General features: G+C 50.6%; 1 protein-coding gene across 1 annotated transcript in view; it reads left to right on the top strand.

Moving 5' to 3' along the window:
• Window positions 1–14,737, top strand: part of LOC310822436 (FAS-associated factor 1-like) — a gene marked incomplete at both ends in the record, with an annotated part of 33,525 nt that overhangs the window by 9,591 nt on the left and 9,197 nt on the right. Inside the window, 3 exons of the mRNA XM_083694774.1 lie at window positions 1,734–1,888; window positions 9,891–10,027; window positions 10,301–10,389. Of these exons, the coding sequence (XP_083550900.1) occupies window positions 1,734–1,888; window positions 9,891–10,027; window positions 10,301–10,389 (381 nt within the window). The remainder of the gene's footprint in view (window positions 1–1,733; window positions 1,889–9,890; window positions 10,028–10,300; window positions 10,390–14,737) is intronic.

Here is a 14,737-nt window from a genome sequence, read left to right as displayed (position 1 = left end):
CTCTCTCCATCACTTTTCAGTTGTACGACTCTCTTGAGAAACCTCCCTTGCAGCATTAGAGAGATCCGAGAGAGAGAAGAGAGAGAGAGAGAGAAGAGAGAGGGGGGGAGAGGGAGAGAGAGAGGGGGGGGGAGAGGGAGAGAGAGAGGGGGGGGGAGAGAGAGAAGGGAGAGAGAGAGAGAGGGGGGAGGAGGGAGAGAAGAGAGAGGGGGAGAGAGAGAGAGAGAGAAGAGAGAGGGGGGGAGGAGAGAGAGGGAAGAGAGAGAGAGGGGGGGGAGGAGGGAGAGAAGTTTCAGAGAGAGTTGTCATGTAATTTAGAAGGTTTTATTTCCACATGATCCAGGGGAACCTTCGGTGTTTGTCTGCTTGTTTTTTTTTTTAATTAGTTGCCGTGTGCGGAGTCCAGAGAATCTGTGGCTCATATGATGGTGTCAATATCCCGGATTTATGGCTTCGTCAATATTGTCATCTCCTTCCGCCGCTGGCCCGATCCACAGCACTTCGTACCGCGCAGGGACACCAAGGCCACTGGCATTTCCTGTAAAATAAATAGAGTGATTTGTCTGTTTTTGTTTTGCGGTTTTGGCCGATGCCTCTAAGAGGAGTGTTATTGACTCCCTGACTCGTCATGTTATTTGTGTGTTATTTGCTCTCCTCTGCTTTGGCCTGGCTGTCTGTGGAAGTGGTCTCTTGTTCAAAGCTAGGCCAGTATGAAATCTCTGCGTTGCTTGGTTGATCAGAGAACCAGCGTCTACTCTCTCACCCTCGTCTCCCCCAGGAGAGAACCAGCCTCCCCTCTCTCTCACCCTCGTCTCCCCCAGGAGAGAACCAGCCTCCCCTCTCTCTCACCCTCGTCTCCCCCAGGAAAGAACCAGCCTCCCCTCTCTCTCACTCTCGTCTCCCCCAGGAGAGAACCAGCCTCCCCTCTCTCTCACCCTCGTCTCCCCCAGGAGAGAACCAGCCTCCCCTCTCTCTCACCCTCGTCTCCCCCAGGAGAGACCCAGCCTCCCCTCTCTCTCACCCTCGTCTCCCCCAGGAGAGAACCAGCCTCCCCTCTCTCTCACCCTCGTCTCCCCCAGGAGAGAACCAGCCTCCCCTCTCTCTCACTCTCGTCTCCCCCAGGAGAGAACCAGCCTCCCCTCTCTCTCACCCTCGTCTCCCCCAGGAGAGAACCAGCCTCCCCTCTCTCTCACTCTCGTCTCCCCCAGGAGAGAACCAGCCTCCCCTCTCTCTCACTCTCGTCTCCCCCAGGAGAGAACCAGCCTCCCCTCTCTCTCACTCTCGTCTCCCCCAGGAGAGAACCAGCCTCCCCTCTCTCACCCTTGTCTCCCTCCGGAGAGAACCAGCTTCCCCTCTCTCAATGGGATATTTATGTGCAAATGTCGGGTTGGGCCCCTCCTTCTCAAGTTAGGCTCCTCCTTCTCAGGTTAGGCTCCTCCTCCTTGGGTTAGGCTCCTCCTTCTCAGGCTAGGATCCTCCTCCTCAGGTTAGGCCCCTCCTCAGGTTAGGCTCCTCCTTCTCAGGTTAGAGCTCCTCCTTCTCAGGTTAGTCTCCTCCTCTTCCTCCTCAGATTAGGCCCCTCCTTCTTCGATCCTCGCAGTGGTCGTAATGTTGCTAAACTTTTTTTTTTTTTTCATGATCTTCATTCCTCACTGTAACTGACTCTCTACCCCCCCCCCCCCCCCCCCCCTTCCGTTCCTCCCCCTCCCTCCCTCTCCCCCTTTCCACTACAGAGGAAGCTGCTAGCCATCTACCTCCACAATGACGAGAGTGTCCTGAGCAACGTGTTCTGTTCTCAGATGATGTGTGCCGAATCCATTGTGTCCTACCTGAGCCAGAACTTCATCACCTGGGCCTGGGATGTCACTAAGGAGTCCAACAAAGCCAGGTACCGGACCCACACCTATGGTGCTTCACCAGAACTTTGATCTCAAAGGCCAGAACAAACGTTTTGTTTGTACCATCATAGGAAGATAGAGATGGAGCTGCTATGGCTGTCTGGGCCCAGTTTGGCTCGGTGTCGCCTGGCCCGGTGTCGCCCGGTGTCTCCACATCTTTATCTCAGGCCACCTTGTCCACTTGGCTCCGCCACAATTCACATTTACATTTCAGATGATATTAAACTGATATTTAGCAATGATAGAGTGACTGTCTTTGATTGCCAGTGCCTTGTTAAAAGCGAAGAAACAAGGTCCTGGCCATCCTCCAGATGGAGGTGATTGGTCCCAGCAGTAGCTTTCTAGCTCCAGGGCAGACTCCAGATTTACCCCGTCACCAACCGACGCAACTAAGCCTACACAGCTCTCTCACCCAGTACACCACAGAGCTAAGCCCCTCTCTCCTCCTCCTCCTCCTCCTCCTCCTCCTCCTCCTCCACACCACAGAGCTAAGCCCCTCTCTCCTCCTCCTCCTCCTCCACACCACAGAGCTAAGCCCACCCCCTGGTAGGACACGTTTAAGACCTCACTCTTTTCTTTCTTTCTTTCTTTCTTTCTTTCCTTTAACCATATTCCTTACCTCATTCTGATCCCTTTCTCTCTCTCTCTGCGTCTTGCTTTTTGCCCCAGCTGAGCTTCTTTATTGCACATTAATGGCAGGTAACATCTGGAGCTTTTCATCAATGTGCTCCCATGCACGCGCACACACACACATACACACACACACACACACACACTCTTTTCCCTCCACATTCTCACGCTCTGAGGTTAATCCTGAGTCACTGGTGAATGGCCTGAGTCTCAGTAGTGTTCAGTAGGTATCTGAGTCCAGGGTCTGAGTCTCAGTAGTGTTCAGTAGGTATCTGAGTCCAGGGTCTGAGTCTCAGTAGTGTTCAGTAGGTATCTGAGTCCAGGGGCCTGAGTCTCAGTAGTGTTCAGTAGGTATCCGAGTCCAGGGGCCTGAGTCTCAGTAGGTATCTGACTCCAGGGTCTGAGTCTCAGTAGGTATCTGACTCCAGGGTCTGAGTCTCAGTAGTGTTCAGTAGGTATCTGACTCCAGGGGCCTGAGTCTCAGTAGTGTTCAGTAGGTATCTGAGTCCAGGGGCCTGAGTCTCAGTAGTGTTCAGTAGGTATCTGACTCCAGGGGCCTGAGTCTCAGTAGTGTTCAGTAGGTATCCGAGTCCAGGGGCCTGAGTCTCAGTAGTGTTCAGTAGGTATCTGACTCCAGGGTCTGAGTCTCAGTAGTGTTCAGTAGGTATCTGACTCCAGGGGCCTGAGTCAGTAGTGTTCAGTAGGTATCTGAGTCCAGGGGCCTGAGTCTCAGTAGGTATCTGATTCCAGGGGCCTGAGTCTCAGTAGGTATCTGACTCCAGGGTCTGAGTCTCAGTAGTGTTCAGTAGGTATCTGAGTCCAGGGTCTGAGTCTCAGTAGTGTTCAGTAGGTATCTGACTCCAGGGTCTGAGTCTCAGTAGTGTTCAGTAGGTATCTGAGTCCAGGGGCCTGAGTCTCAGTAGGTATCTGACTCCAGGGTCTGAGTCTCAGTAGTGTTCAGTAGGTATCTGAGTCCAGGGTCTGAGTCTCAGTAGTGTTCAGTAGGTATCTGAGTCCAAGGACCTGAGTCTCAGTATTGTTCAGTAGGTATCTGAGTCCAGAGGCCTGAGTCTCAGTAGGTATCTGAGTCCAGGGGCCTGAGTCTCAGTAGTGTTCAGTAGGTATCTGAGTCCAGGGGCCTGAGTCTCAGTAGTGTTCAGTAGGTATCTGACTTAGGGCCTGAGTCTCAGTAGGTATTGCCCCCTAGGTATCTGAATCCCAGGTATTTGACTCCTAGGCCCTGCCAGGATTAAATTATCCAGTTGGAATGAACATCAGAACTCTCACAGTCCTATCAGTTAAATGGTTACTGATGCATCACATCACATTGTCTAAATACATGCCAGTGCAATTGTCACCCATGGGAAATGCCTTTGAAATAAGTCACACATGGAAAAACTGGATTTACTCATGAATGAATACACTTTGAAACTCTGCATCTTTAATAATGTTAGTTATGCTTGTTTTGCATTTGATTGTTTTTTTTTATCAAAGGTTATTACTCTATATATTTTAATGGATATAAAAACTGTATTATTTTAGTTATAGTGTAGAGAGATAGGAAAGTAAGGAGGAGAGGGTATGTCAGCAGGGCATGGGCCGGATTCGAACCCATGCCGACATGGGCATATGTGTGCACTGTAGGCCATTGTGCTAGACCACTGGACCACCCCAGGCCACGTTTCTCAGCTTTCTATCTGTCACTCACTCTGTCTGTCTACCTGTCTGTCTCTCTGTCTGTCTACCTGTTTGTTTGCCTGCCTGCTTGTCTCTCTGTCTGTCTACCTGTCTGTCTGTCCCACTGTCTATCTGTCAGTTTGCCTGCCTGTCTCTATCTGTCTGTGTCTGTATACCTTTGAAACATTTGTAATACTTTCATACAATCTATCTCTCATCTATCTGATGTGTAGATGAATTTAGTTTCATTTTTATATACCCTTTTAGTTCGATACTCACTACTTGACAGTTTACAAGTGAACAGGTATCGCCCGTGTCTCAGACTACTCCTGTATTCCAAACACGAGGCTTCTGAGAAATGCCTATTTTTTTTTCAAGTCTAAAACATGTCTGCACAGAAAGCGATATTATCTGTGTGTTAATGAGTTAGCATCCGGTCCTGCCTACAGTGGTGTTCCACGTGGTTGAGCTAAAGCATCCCTCGCAGCCTAACCCTAACCCTAACCCTAACTCTCGCTGGAGGGAACTACAGACCGCAGATGTCACTCTGCATCTCACGCTTCACTCTGATGTACAGGGATGAGACTGACAGGCCACAGAAACATTAATGTTATTACTGTACTGTGTAAGAGAGGGGAGGGGAGGGGAGAGGAGGGGGGAGGGGAGAGGAGAGGGGAGGGGAGGGGAGGGGAGAGAGGAGAGGAGAGGAGAGGAGGGGAGGGGAGGAGAGAGGAGAGGAAGAGGGTTGAGGTGGATACGCTGCCTGTCAGTCTCATTAGCTAGCCATGCAGGGCCTGATGTGGTCAAACACCAGGTGTTTCCACAGTAACTCACCTAAGGAGACGGATACATTCTTTAACTCATGTTATGACTGAGTGGGACGCGACTGAACTGCTGCTCACCCCGTAGCCCCCCTAGTCCTTACCCTCGGTTAGCATAGCCACCCTAGCCCTTACCCTCGGTTAGCATAGCCACCCTAGCCCTTACCCACGGTTAGCATAGCCCCCCTAGCCCTTACCCACGGTTAGCATAGCCACCCTAGCCCTTACCCACGGTTAGCATAGCCCCCCTAGCCCTTACCCACGGTTAGCATAGCCCCCCTAGTCCTTACCCTCAGTTAGCATAGCCCCCCTAGTCCTTACCCACGGTTAGCATAGCCCCCCTAGTCCTTACCCTCGGTTAGCATAGCCCCTCTAGCCCTTACCCACTGTTAGCATAGCCCCTCTAGCCCTTACCCACGGTTAGCATAGCCGTCCTAGCCCTTACCCACTGTTAGTATAGCCCCTCTAGCCCTTACCCACGGTTAGCATAGCCCCTCTAGCCCTTACCCACGGTTAGCATAGCCATCCTAGCCCTTACCCACGGTTAGTATAGCCCCCCTAGCCCTTACCCACGGTTAGCATAGCCGTCCTAGCCCTTACCCACGGTTAGCATAGCCCCTCTAGCCCTTACCCACGGTTAGTATAGCCCCCCTAGCCCTTACCCACGGTTAGCATAGCCGTCCTAGCCCTTACCCACGGTTAGCATAGCCCCTCTAGCCCTTACCCACGGTTAGCATAGCCGTCCTAGCCCTTACCCACGGTTAGTATAGCCCCCCTAGCCCTTACCCACGGTTAGCATAGCCGTCCTAGCCCTTACCCACGGTTAGCATAGCCCCCCTAGTCCTTACCCACGGTTAGCATAGCCCCTCTAGCCCTTACCCACGGTTAGTATAGCCCCTCTAGCCCTTACCCACGGTTAGCATAGCCATCCTAGCCCTTACCCACGGTTAGTATAGCCCCCCTAGCCCTTACCCACGGTTAGCATAGCCGTCCTAGCCCTTACCCACGGTTAGCATAGCCCCTCTAGCCCTTACCCACGGTTAGCATAGCCGTCCTAGCCCTTACCCACGGTTAGTATAGCCCCCCTAGCCCTTACCCACGGTTAGCATAGCCGTCCTAGCCCTTACCCACGGTTAGCATAGCCCCTCTAGCCCTTACCCACGGTTAGCATAGCCGTCCTAGCCCTTACCCACGGTTAGCATAGCCCCTCTAGCCCTTACCCACGGTTAGCATAGCCGTCCTAGCCCTTACCCACGGTTAGCATAGCCCCTCTAGCCCTTAGCAGTTAGTCAGACTTCAGGCAGTGTCAGTACATGTTACTGTGCACCATCATGTAGGATACTCTCTATACATTTTCAATTTTCTCAACGGTGTAGGTAGGTGAAAAAAAAAGCTATATTGTGTTCCCCAAGGATGTAGTTGTTGTGTTTAAGGAGGGTATTTCTGTAGAGATTTCCGTTGACTACTCAATAGTCTGGTTGGAACTATAATATAAGAGGCTGTGTTGGTATTAGTGTTTAATGAGGCTGGTTAGGTCCAGTGTAGGTATTGTGTCGGTAGTGTTGTGTTTAATGAGGCTGGTTAGGTCCAGTGTAGGTATTGTGTCGATAGTGTTGTGTTTAATGAGGCTGGTTAGGTCCAGTGTAGGTATTGTGTCGGTAGTGTTGTGTTTAATGAGGCTGGTTAGGTCCAGTGTAGGTATTGTGTCGGTAGTGTTGTGTTTAATGAGGCTGGTTAGGTCCAGTGTAGGTATTGTGTCGGTAGTGTTGTGTTTAATGAGGCTGGTTCGGTCCTAGGCAGGTTTAATGAGGCTGGTTCGGTCCTAGGCAGGTTTAATGAGGCTGCTTAGGTCCTAGGCAGGTTTAATGAGGCTGCTTAGGTCCTAGGCAGGTTTAATGAGGCTGCTTAGGTCCTAGGCAGGTTTAATGAGGCTGCTTAGGTCCTACGCAGGTTTAATGACGGTATTAAGCTCTGGTTTCTCTGAAAGTTCTCTCTATTGTCCCTGAGCTCCTTCATGGCAGGTTAGAGTTCCCCCTGGCAATTGTTCCCGCCTGGCCACAGTTTGGCCTTTTCAGAGACAGGGCTAGGACCAGAGACAGGACCAGAGACAGGGCTAGGACCAGAAACAGGACCAGAGACAGGGCTAGGACCAGAGACAGGACCAGAAACAGGACCAGAGACAGGGCTAGGACCAGAAACAGGACCAGAGACAGGGCTAGGACCAGAGACAGGGCTAGGACCAGAGACAGGACCAGAGACAGGGCTAGGACCAGAGACAGGACCAGAGACAGGGCTAGGACCAGAAACAGGACCAGAGACAGGGCTAGGACCAGAAACAGGGCTAGGACCAGAGACAGGGCTAGGACCAGAGACAGGGCCAGAGACAGGACCAGGACCAGAGACAGGGCCAGAGACAGGGCTAGGACCAAAGACAGAGCCAGAGAGAGGGCCAGAGACAGGGCTAGGACCAGAGATGGGGCTAGGATCAGACACAGGGCTAGGACCAGAGACAGGGCCAGAGACAGGGTTAGGACCAGAGACAGGGCTAGGACCAGAGACAGGGCTAGGACCAAAGACAGAGCCAGACACAGGGCCAGAGACGGGGCTAGGACCAGAGACAGGGCTAGGATCAGAGACAGGGCTAGGACCAAAGACAGAGCCAAAGACAGGGCCAGAGACGGGGCTAGGACCAGAGACAGGGCTAGGATCAGAGACAGGGCCAGAGACAGGGCTAGGACCAGAGACAGGGCCAGAGACAGGACCAGGACCAGAGACAGAGACAGAGACAGGGCTAGGAATAGAGACAGGGCTAGGACCAGAGACAGGGCCAGAGACAGGGCTAGGACCAGAGACAGGGCTAGGATCAGAGACAGGGCTAGAGATGGGGCCAGAGACAGAGACAGAGACAGGGCTAGGAATAGAGACAGGCCAGAGACAGGGCTAGGATCAGAGACAGGGCCAGAGACAGGGCTAGGACCAGAGACAGGGCCAGAGACAGGGCTAGGACCAGAGACAGGGCTAGAGACGGGGCCAGAGACAGAGCTAGGAATAGAGACAGGCCAGAGACAGAGACAGGGCTAGAGACAGAGACAGAGACCGGGCTAGAGGCGGGGCTAGGACCAGAGACAGGGCTAGAGACGGGGCTAGAGACAGAGGTGGGGCTAGAGACAGAGGCAGAGACAGAGACAGGGCCAGAGACAGGGCTAGGACCAGAGGCGGGGCCAGAGACAGGGCCAGAGACAGGGCTAGGACCAGAGGCGGGGCCAGAGACAGGGCCAGAGACAGGGCCAGAGACAGGGCTAGGACCAGAGGCGGGGCCAGAGACAGGGCCAGAGACAGGGCCAGAGACAGGGCTAGGACCAGAGGCGGGGCCAGAGACAGGGCCAGAGACAGGGCCAGAGACAGGGCCAGAGACAGGGCCAGAGACAGGGCTAGGACAAGGCTTGGTATGACTCAGGCAGTTGCTCCTCAGCTCTGACTGTATCAGGTTCATTTTGAGGTGAGGTTGGAGGTGTCACTTTGACGACAGGTCACTTTGACAACAGGCCACATCACAGTTTGCAAAGTCTGCAACTCATCTAGCTGCCCACAACTTTGAATTCATGATTAATGAGCAACACCCCCACCACTCCCTCCATCCCTCTCTTCTCTGACCTCTCCTCCTCCTCCTCCTCCTCTCATTCCACCACTCCACCTCTCCTGCCAGCCAGTTATTAAAGAGGATCTTATTAAAAGGCGAAAGAGGAAGCTAATCTATATTTGCATTCAGTCTATAGCTGTTCATTAATATTATGACATTTACAGTGAGCTCGGGAGGCCCGGCCCGATACCCTTTTCTCCCTCAAATGTTAATTTAAAGTTCTGTCTTTGTAATGGAATAAGAAATCCTCCCTGCCCTATCAATTCACAGGCGCGTGTGGCGGTGAATACTAATTTTGTCCATAGGCCCTATTTAGACAGCGACATTGGCATTGGAATAAAGAGGCAGAATTGGTTTTAAAGTCCTTAATGCTGTTGGCTGTCTGTGTATACCTCTCTCTCTCTCTTTCTCTCTTGCTGCTGCTGGACTGTCAGATAGAGAATACCCCTCTCCTGTCTCTGTGTCTCTCACCAGTGTCTCATTATACAATCTTTTTTGTTTTAAAGAATTGTCCCCTCGCTGTTTGCTGCTTTCAAATGTGATCATCAAACAACGATCAGACCTAATTGTTTGCTTTATTTTTTACTGCATTACTTTGATCCAGTACAACTCGATGTCAGGGGAGGCTGGTGGAGGTAGAAATCGCAGGACGGGCTCATTGTAATGCATGGAACGGAATGAGGTATGGTGTCAATGAGCCCGTCCTCTGATTTCTACCTCCACCAGCCTCCCCTGATCGATGTGTAGCTGCTTCTCTCCTGACATTGTCTAACCTCAGCGAAGTTCCTCTTCCAACAGCTGACCGTGTGAGTGAATAACACCTCCTTTCTCTCTCCTTCCCTCTCTCCTTCTCCTCCCTCCTTCTGCTCTCTCCTTCCCTCTCTCCTTCTCTTCTCTCCTTCCCTCTCTCCTTCTCCTCCCTCCTTCCCTCTCTCCTTCTCCCCTCTCTCCTTCCCTCTCTCCTTGCCTCTTTCCTTCCCTTTCTCCTTCCTCCTCTCTCCATCCCTCTCTCCTTCCTCCTCTCTCCTTCCCTCTCTCCTTCCCTGTCTCCTTCCCCCTATCTCCTTCCTTCTCTCCTTCCCTCTCTCCTTCCTCCTCTCTCCTTCCCTCTCTCCTTCCCTCTCTCTTTCCTCCTCTCCTTCCCTATCTCCTTCCTCCTCTCTCCTTCCCTCTCTCCTTCCCTCTCCCCTTCCCTCTCTCCTTCTCTCTCTCCTCCTCCTCCAGGCTCCTGACAATGTGCACGAGGCACTTTGGCAGCGTGGTCGCTCAGACCATCAGAACTTACAAGACAGACCAGTTCCCCCTGCTCCTCGTCGTCATGGGCAAACGCACGTCCAACGAAGTTTTAAACGTTATACAAGGTAACAACGGCTGCATGCGTCACGTCAAACAATGTCTACGAGTTCCACGGTGATCTTTCCGTTTTGCTTGAGAAGCAAGGGATTTATAAAGCTGTGTGTGTGTTTTAACGTTTGCTTTTGATCTCTCTAACACTGTTACGGTCATTTGTCATTAGGTTGAATGACGGAACGTAGTTTGTGATTGATTGGTTAATTGGAGAATGTGTGGTGTCAAGTGATTAGGTTGTATTTGCCCCACAGTCATAGTGTTCTCTGTTGTTGTGCGTTCCCTAGGCAACACGACGGTGGATGAGTTGATGATGAGGCTAATGGGCGCCATGGAGATCTTCACAGCTCAGCAGCAGGAGGACATCAAAGATGAGGTAGGGACCAATAGGAAGTCTCACCGGTCTACCGTTGTTTACCTGTAGGAATGGAGCAATAGGAAGTCTCACAGGTCTACCTGTATTTACCTGTAGTTACAGACCAATAGGATTTCTCACTGCTCACCTCTAACCTGTATTTACCTGTAGTTACAGACCAATAGGATTTCTCACTGCTCACCTCTAACCTGTATTTACCTGTAGTTACAGACCAATAGGATTTCTCACTGCTCACCTCTAACCTGTATTTACCTGTAGTTACAGACCAATAGGATCTCTCACAGCTCACCTCCAACCTGTAGTTACCTGTAGGTATGGACTAATAGGAACTCTCACTTTGAGAGCCAATGATGTCGCCTGTTCAGCCTCTCCTAGACGTCTGTAGGTGGTTGTGTTGGTAGTTGTGTAGATGTCTGTAGGTGGTTGTGTTGGTAGTTGTGTAGATGTCTGTAGGTAGTTGTGTAGGTGGTTGTGTAGACGTCTGTAGGTGGTTGTGTTGGTAGTTGTGTAGATGTCTGTAGGTAGTTGTGTAGACGTCTGTAGGTGGTTGTGTAGGTAGTTGTGTAGATGTCTGTAGGTGGTTGTGTAGGTAGTTGTGTAGATATCTGTAGGTAGTTGTGTACATGTCTGTAGGTGGTTGTGTAGGTAGTTGTGTAGATGTCTGTAGGTAGTTGTGTAGGTAGTTGTGTAGATGTCTGTAGGTGGTTGTGTAGGTAGTTGTGTAGACGTCTGTAGGTGGTGGTGTAGGTCAGGAGGGGACATGAGGACAGAGGTGTATAGAGGGGGGCGGGGGGGGGGGGGGGTGTAGAGGGCGGTGGGCGGCATAACTCACTTCCCTCCCATTCTCCTCTAGTGTACTAGACCTCAGGTCCTCACAATGGCAGCAGGATACTGATTCTCCTTTCTTTTCACCCCACTCTCTCAGACCAACCCTTTAATCCAATAGGACCTCCTGAACACTCTCAGAGCTGCACGAAAGGGAGGGAGGAGGGAGGGAGAGAGAGAGAGGCGGTGTTCTTTCATGTGAAGAGAGGCATCCCAGGAGAGTGAAGCGGGGGTCCTCTGTGTGTCAGACATTCACCTGACCTCCTGAACACTCTCTCTCTTTCTCTCTCTCCCTCTGTCACGATGAATAGATTTAGCTTCTTTCTACAACATCTGTTTGCTCAACATCAAAACAATACAAAGCCAGACGGGCGTTCTGTGGTGTTTGTGTTACATTCTAGCCAGGTAGTGGGAATTCTGAATGGCTGGCTGGTCTGTGGTGTACCAGGCCTGGTGTCAGACAGTGGGTGGTGATGCTGTTGTTGTAGGAGATAGATGACTCCAGGCCCTGGGCGATGACCCTGTTTGGTTCCCGGGAACTCGCAGCTCCCGGTTGGTGAAGTCATAATGCCGACATGAATGCATCCGAGTGCTTTTGAAGCGGAAACAACTCTTCAACCAATTAGATCTCGGGGATCATCATACTGGTCCTAGTTTCCCAGTTGGAACTCTGACTTGGAGGGTCGTTCTAATGGTTGTTTCCCACTCACAAGTTCCCTACAGCTGCCGACGGCACCATTAAACTCTTATTTACCATCAGTCTGGACTAGGTGAAGAGAAGAGAGAGAGAGTCGTCTGGCTTCTACCAGTGTTGCCTGATGCTCTAGGTTCCAGTCAGCTTTACAGCACCAAGACCCTCTGTAGTCAATGGTAGAAGATGAGCTCATGATGATCTTAACGCTAATATGAGTTCTGGAAGCTCTCCCAATTTAGTTAGTGTCACAGTAGGGTAGGGAGATTACAACATGTTCTTATTGACAGTATGACTTTAGAAAATATCACAATATACGATAGTATCGTTCTTAAGGGCAGCACATAGAGGGTATGGTTGTCGTAAATAGTCTGGTGAAACAAAGAGACATGTTTTCACCACTGGATGTGCTTTGCCTTGCAGAAACAGCGGGTCACTGCAGTCCTGCACCTATCTGGAGATTTAGTTTTAATACTAAAGTTTTAAACGCTACAGTGTGCTCTAAATATCACAATATTAGATCATATGGAATGTGGACCCAAGCTCATCTCACCGTGAGACAGAAGCATGTCTTAGTAGATACAGCCAGAGAGAGTCCCGGGCTCCTCTGCGTCTCTGACTCTTCACTACTGAACGCCAGGGGAGGCTGGTGGAGGTAGACAAAGGGAGGACAGGCTCATTGTAATGCATGGAACGGAATGAGGTATGCCATCAAACACATGTGGTGAGGCTGGTGGAGGTAGGAATCGGAGGACGGGCTCGTAATGCATGGCTCGTAATGCATGGAACGGAATGAGGAATGGTTTCAAACACGTTATGTCCGTTATGTGTACCTCCCCCAGCCTCCCCTCTTTTGTACAGTAAGCCTACTACTATAATATACGCCATTTAGCTGATGATGTTGTTGTTGTTAATATAATAATAATATAATATACGCCATTTAGCTGATGATGTTGTTGTTGTTGTTAATATAATAATAATATAATATACGCCATTGAGCTGATGATGTTGTTGTTGTTAATATAATAATAATATAATATACGCCATTGAGCTGACGCTTTTATCCAAAGCGACTTCCATTGCAGTGAGTGCATACAATTTTCAGTATATATGGTCCCAGCGGGAATCGAACCCACAACCTAAGCGTTGTTAGCACCACGCTCCACCAACTGACCCGCAGAGGACCACTACTGCTGACTACTACGAAACTACTCGTCCCGTTCGCCTCCTCTACGTCCCGTCCCACTAGACACAAGTTCACCACTCTTACTCCACGATTACATCACCGTTCAGGAATTCTAATCACGGGGCGCTCAGTGGCGTAGCCCACTAAGGCGCATACCGTATCATTGCAAGGTCCCTGGTTCGATTCCGGCCATCGACATATCCTGCATGTCATCCCTCCTCTCTCTCACCCACCCATCCTTCATGTCAGTCAATCTCTACTACCTCTATTCCAGCAGAAATGCCCTAAAATAAATTACAAATAAATAAATATATAAAAGAAGGTTGATGGACGATGCTGTTCTGATGACTGCGGTGCGTTTAGCTACAGCGTCTCAACCCTGGGAAACGCAGCGAGAGACGCTAGTGTTGTTAGTTGACGGCCCGGGGGGTTCTGGGCCGCGCCCCACGACAGGTGAGCTGATGAGAGGTGACATGTCTTTCTCTGCACTACCAGGTTCACATTGGATTCCTCTCTCTCTCTCTCTCTCTCTCTCTCTCTCTCTCTCTCTCCGTCTTTCACACACACACACTCATTAACTACAATATGCAACTAGAAGTATGTTGAATATGTTCACATGTCACAGTAAGCAACTCAGTGACCTTGTCGCCTGGCTGGTTGGTACTGTACTACCCTGTCACAGCATGCAGGTGTGTTGAGGTATGAAGGATGACTGACAGGTATTGTCTCTGGGAGATGGATGGTTGATTTACCTCGTACAATGTTTGTTTTTATAGACGCTAAAACAAATATCGAGGAATGATTTGGCGGAAAGCAAAACAATGATGCAGTTTGAATGCAAATATTCAGCATTTCATGTGATTAATCAGCATTTCATGTGATTATTCAGCGTTTAATGTGATCAATCAGTAATTCTTGTGATTATTCAGCATTTCTTCCTCTCTTGTCATCATGTTTGGCGTGCCTGGTCGTGACAAGAGGCTAATTACCGAGCGTTAGAGTGTTTCAGACTGAGGAGGGATCATCCCTGTCAGAGAGGGCGTAGGAGCTGACTAAGACTCAGTAACGGTCACTGAGTGTTTTAATCACTCATTACTCTGTCAGTTTCTGGGCCGGATTCCCTCTGGGTGAGGGAAATGTGAAGTGATAATGTCACAAATGCAGTGATGCTGATTGGTTAATGTACCATTATGATTATTGGCTACCACAGGAATGCAACCACATCCTGTAGGTTCCCCACCCCAGTCCCGCCTCCTGAAATTATGATGACATTAGCTAAATCACCTGACTCCATCTGCTCAGAGACATGAGAGTGAATTAATGAATGGATACATGGAATGTTGATAGGTAGCAACATAGCACCCATCTCTCTCGCTGGCCAAACTATCTCTATGCTATAGATTACTCTCCCCTCCTGCCTCCCATCCTCCTCCCTCCTCCCTCCTCTGAGTGTAGACCCAGACTGCTCTTGGCTTACTCACTGTCTCTGGCTGTCATGCCCCCCCCCCCCCCCCCTCACATAGACATCACATTCCTCTCCTCCTCTCCCCCCTCTCTCCCAGACCTAGACACCACACTCCTCTCCTCCTCTCCCTCTCTCCTCCTCTCGCCCTCTCCCAGACCTAGACACCACACTCCTCTCCTCC

Source organism: Argentina silus (genome assembly GCF_951799395.1).
Source record: "Argentina silus genome assembly, chromosome: X".
Classification (NCBI taxonomy): Eukaryota; Metazoa; Chordata; class Actinopteri; order Argentiniformes; family Argentinidae; genus Argentina; species Argentina silus.
The sequence above is the reverse complement of the archived record's forward strand: the minus strand, read 5'-3'. Positions and strand labels throughout refer to the sequence as shown.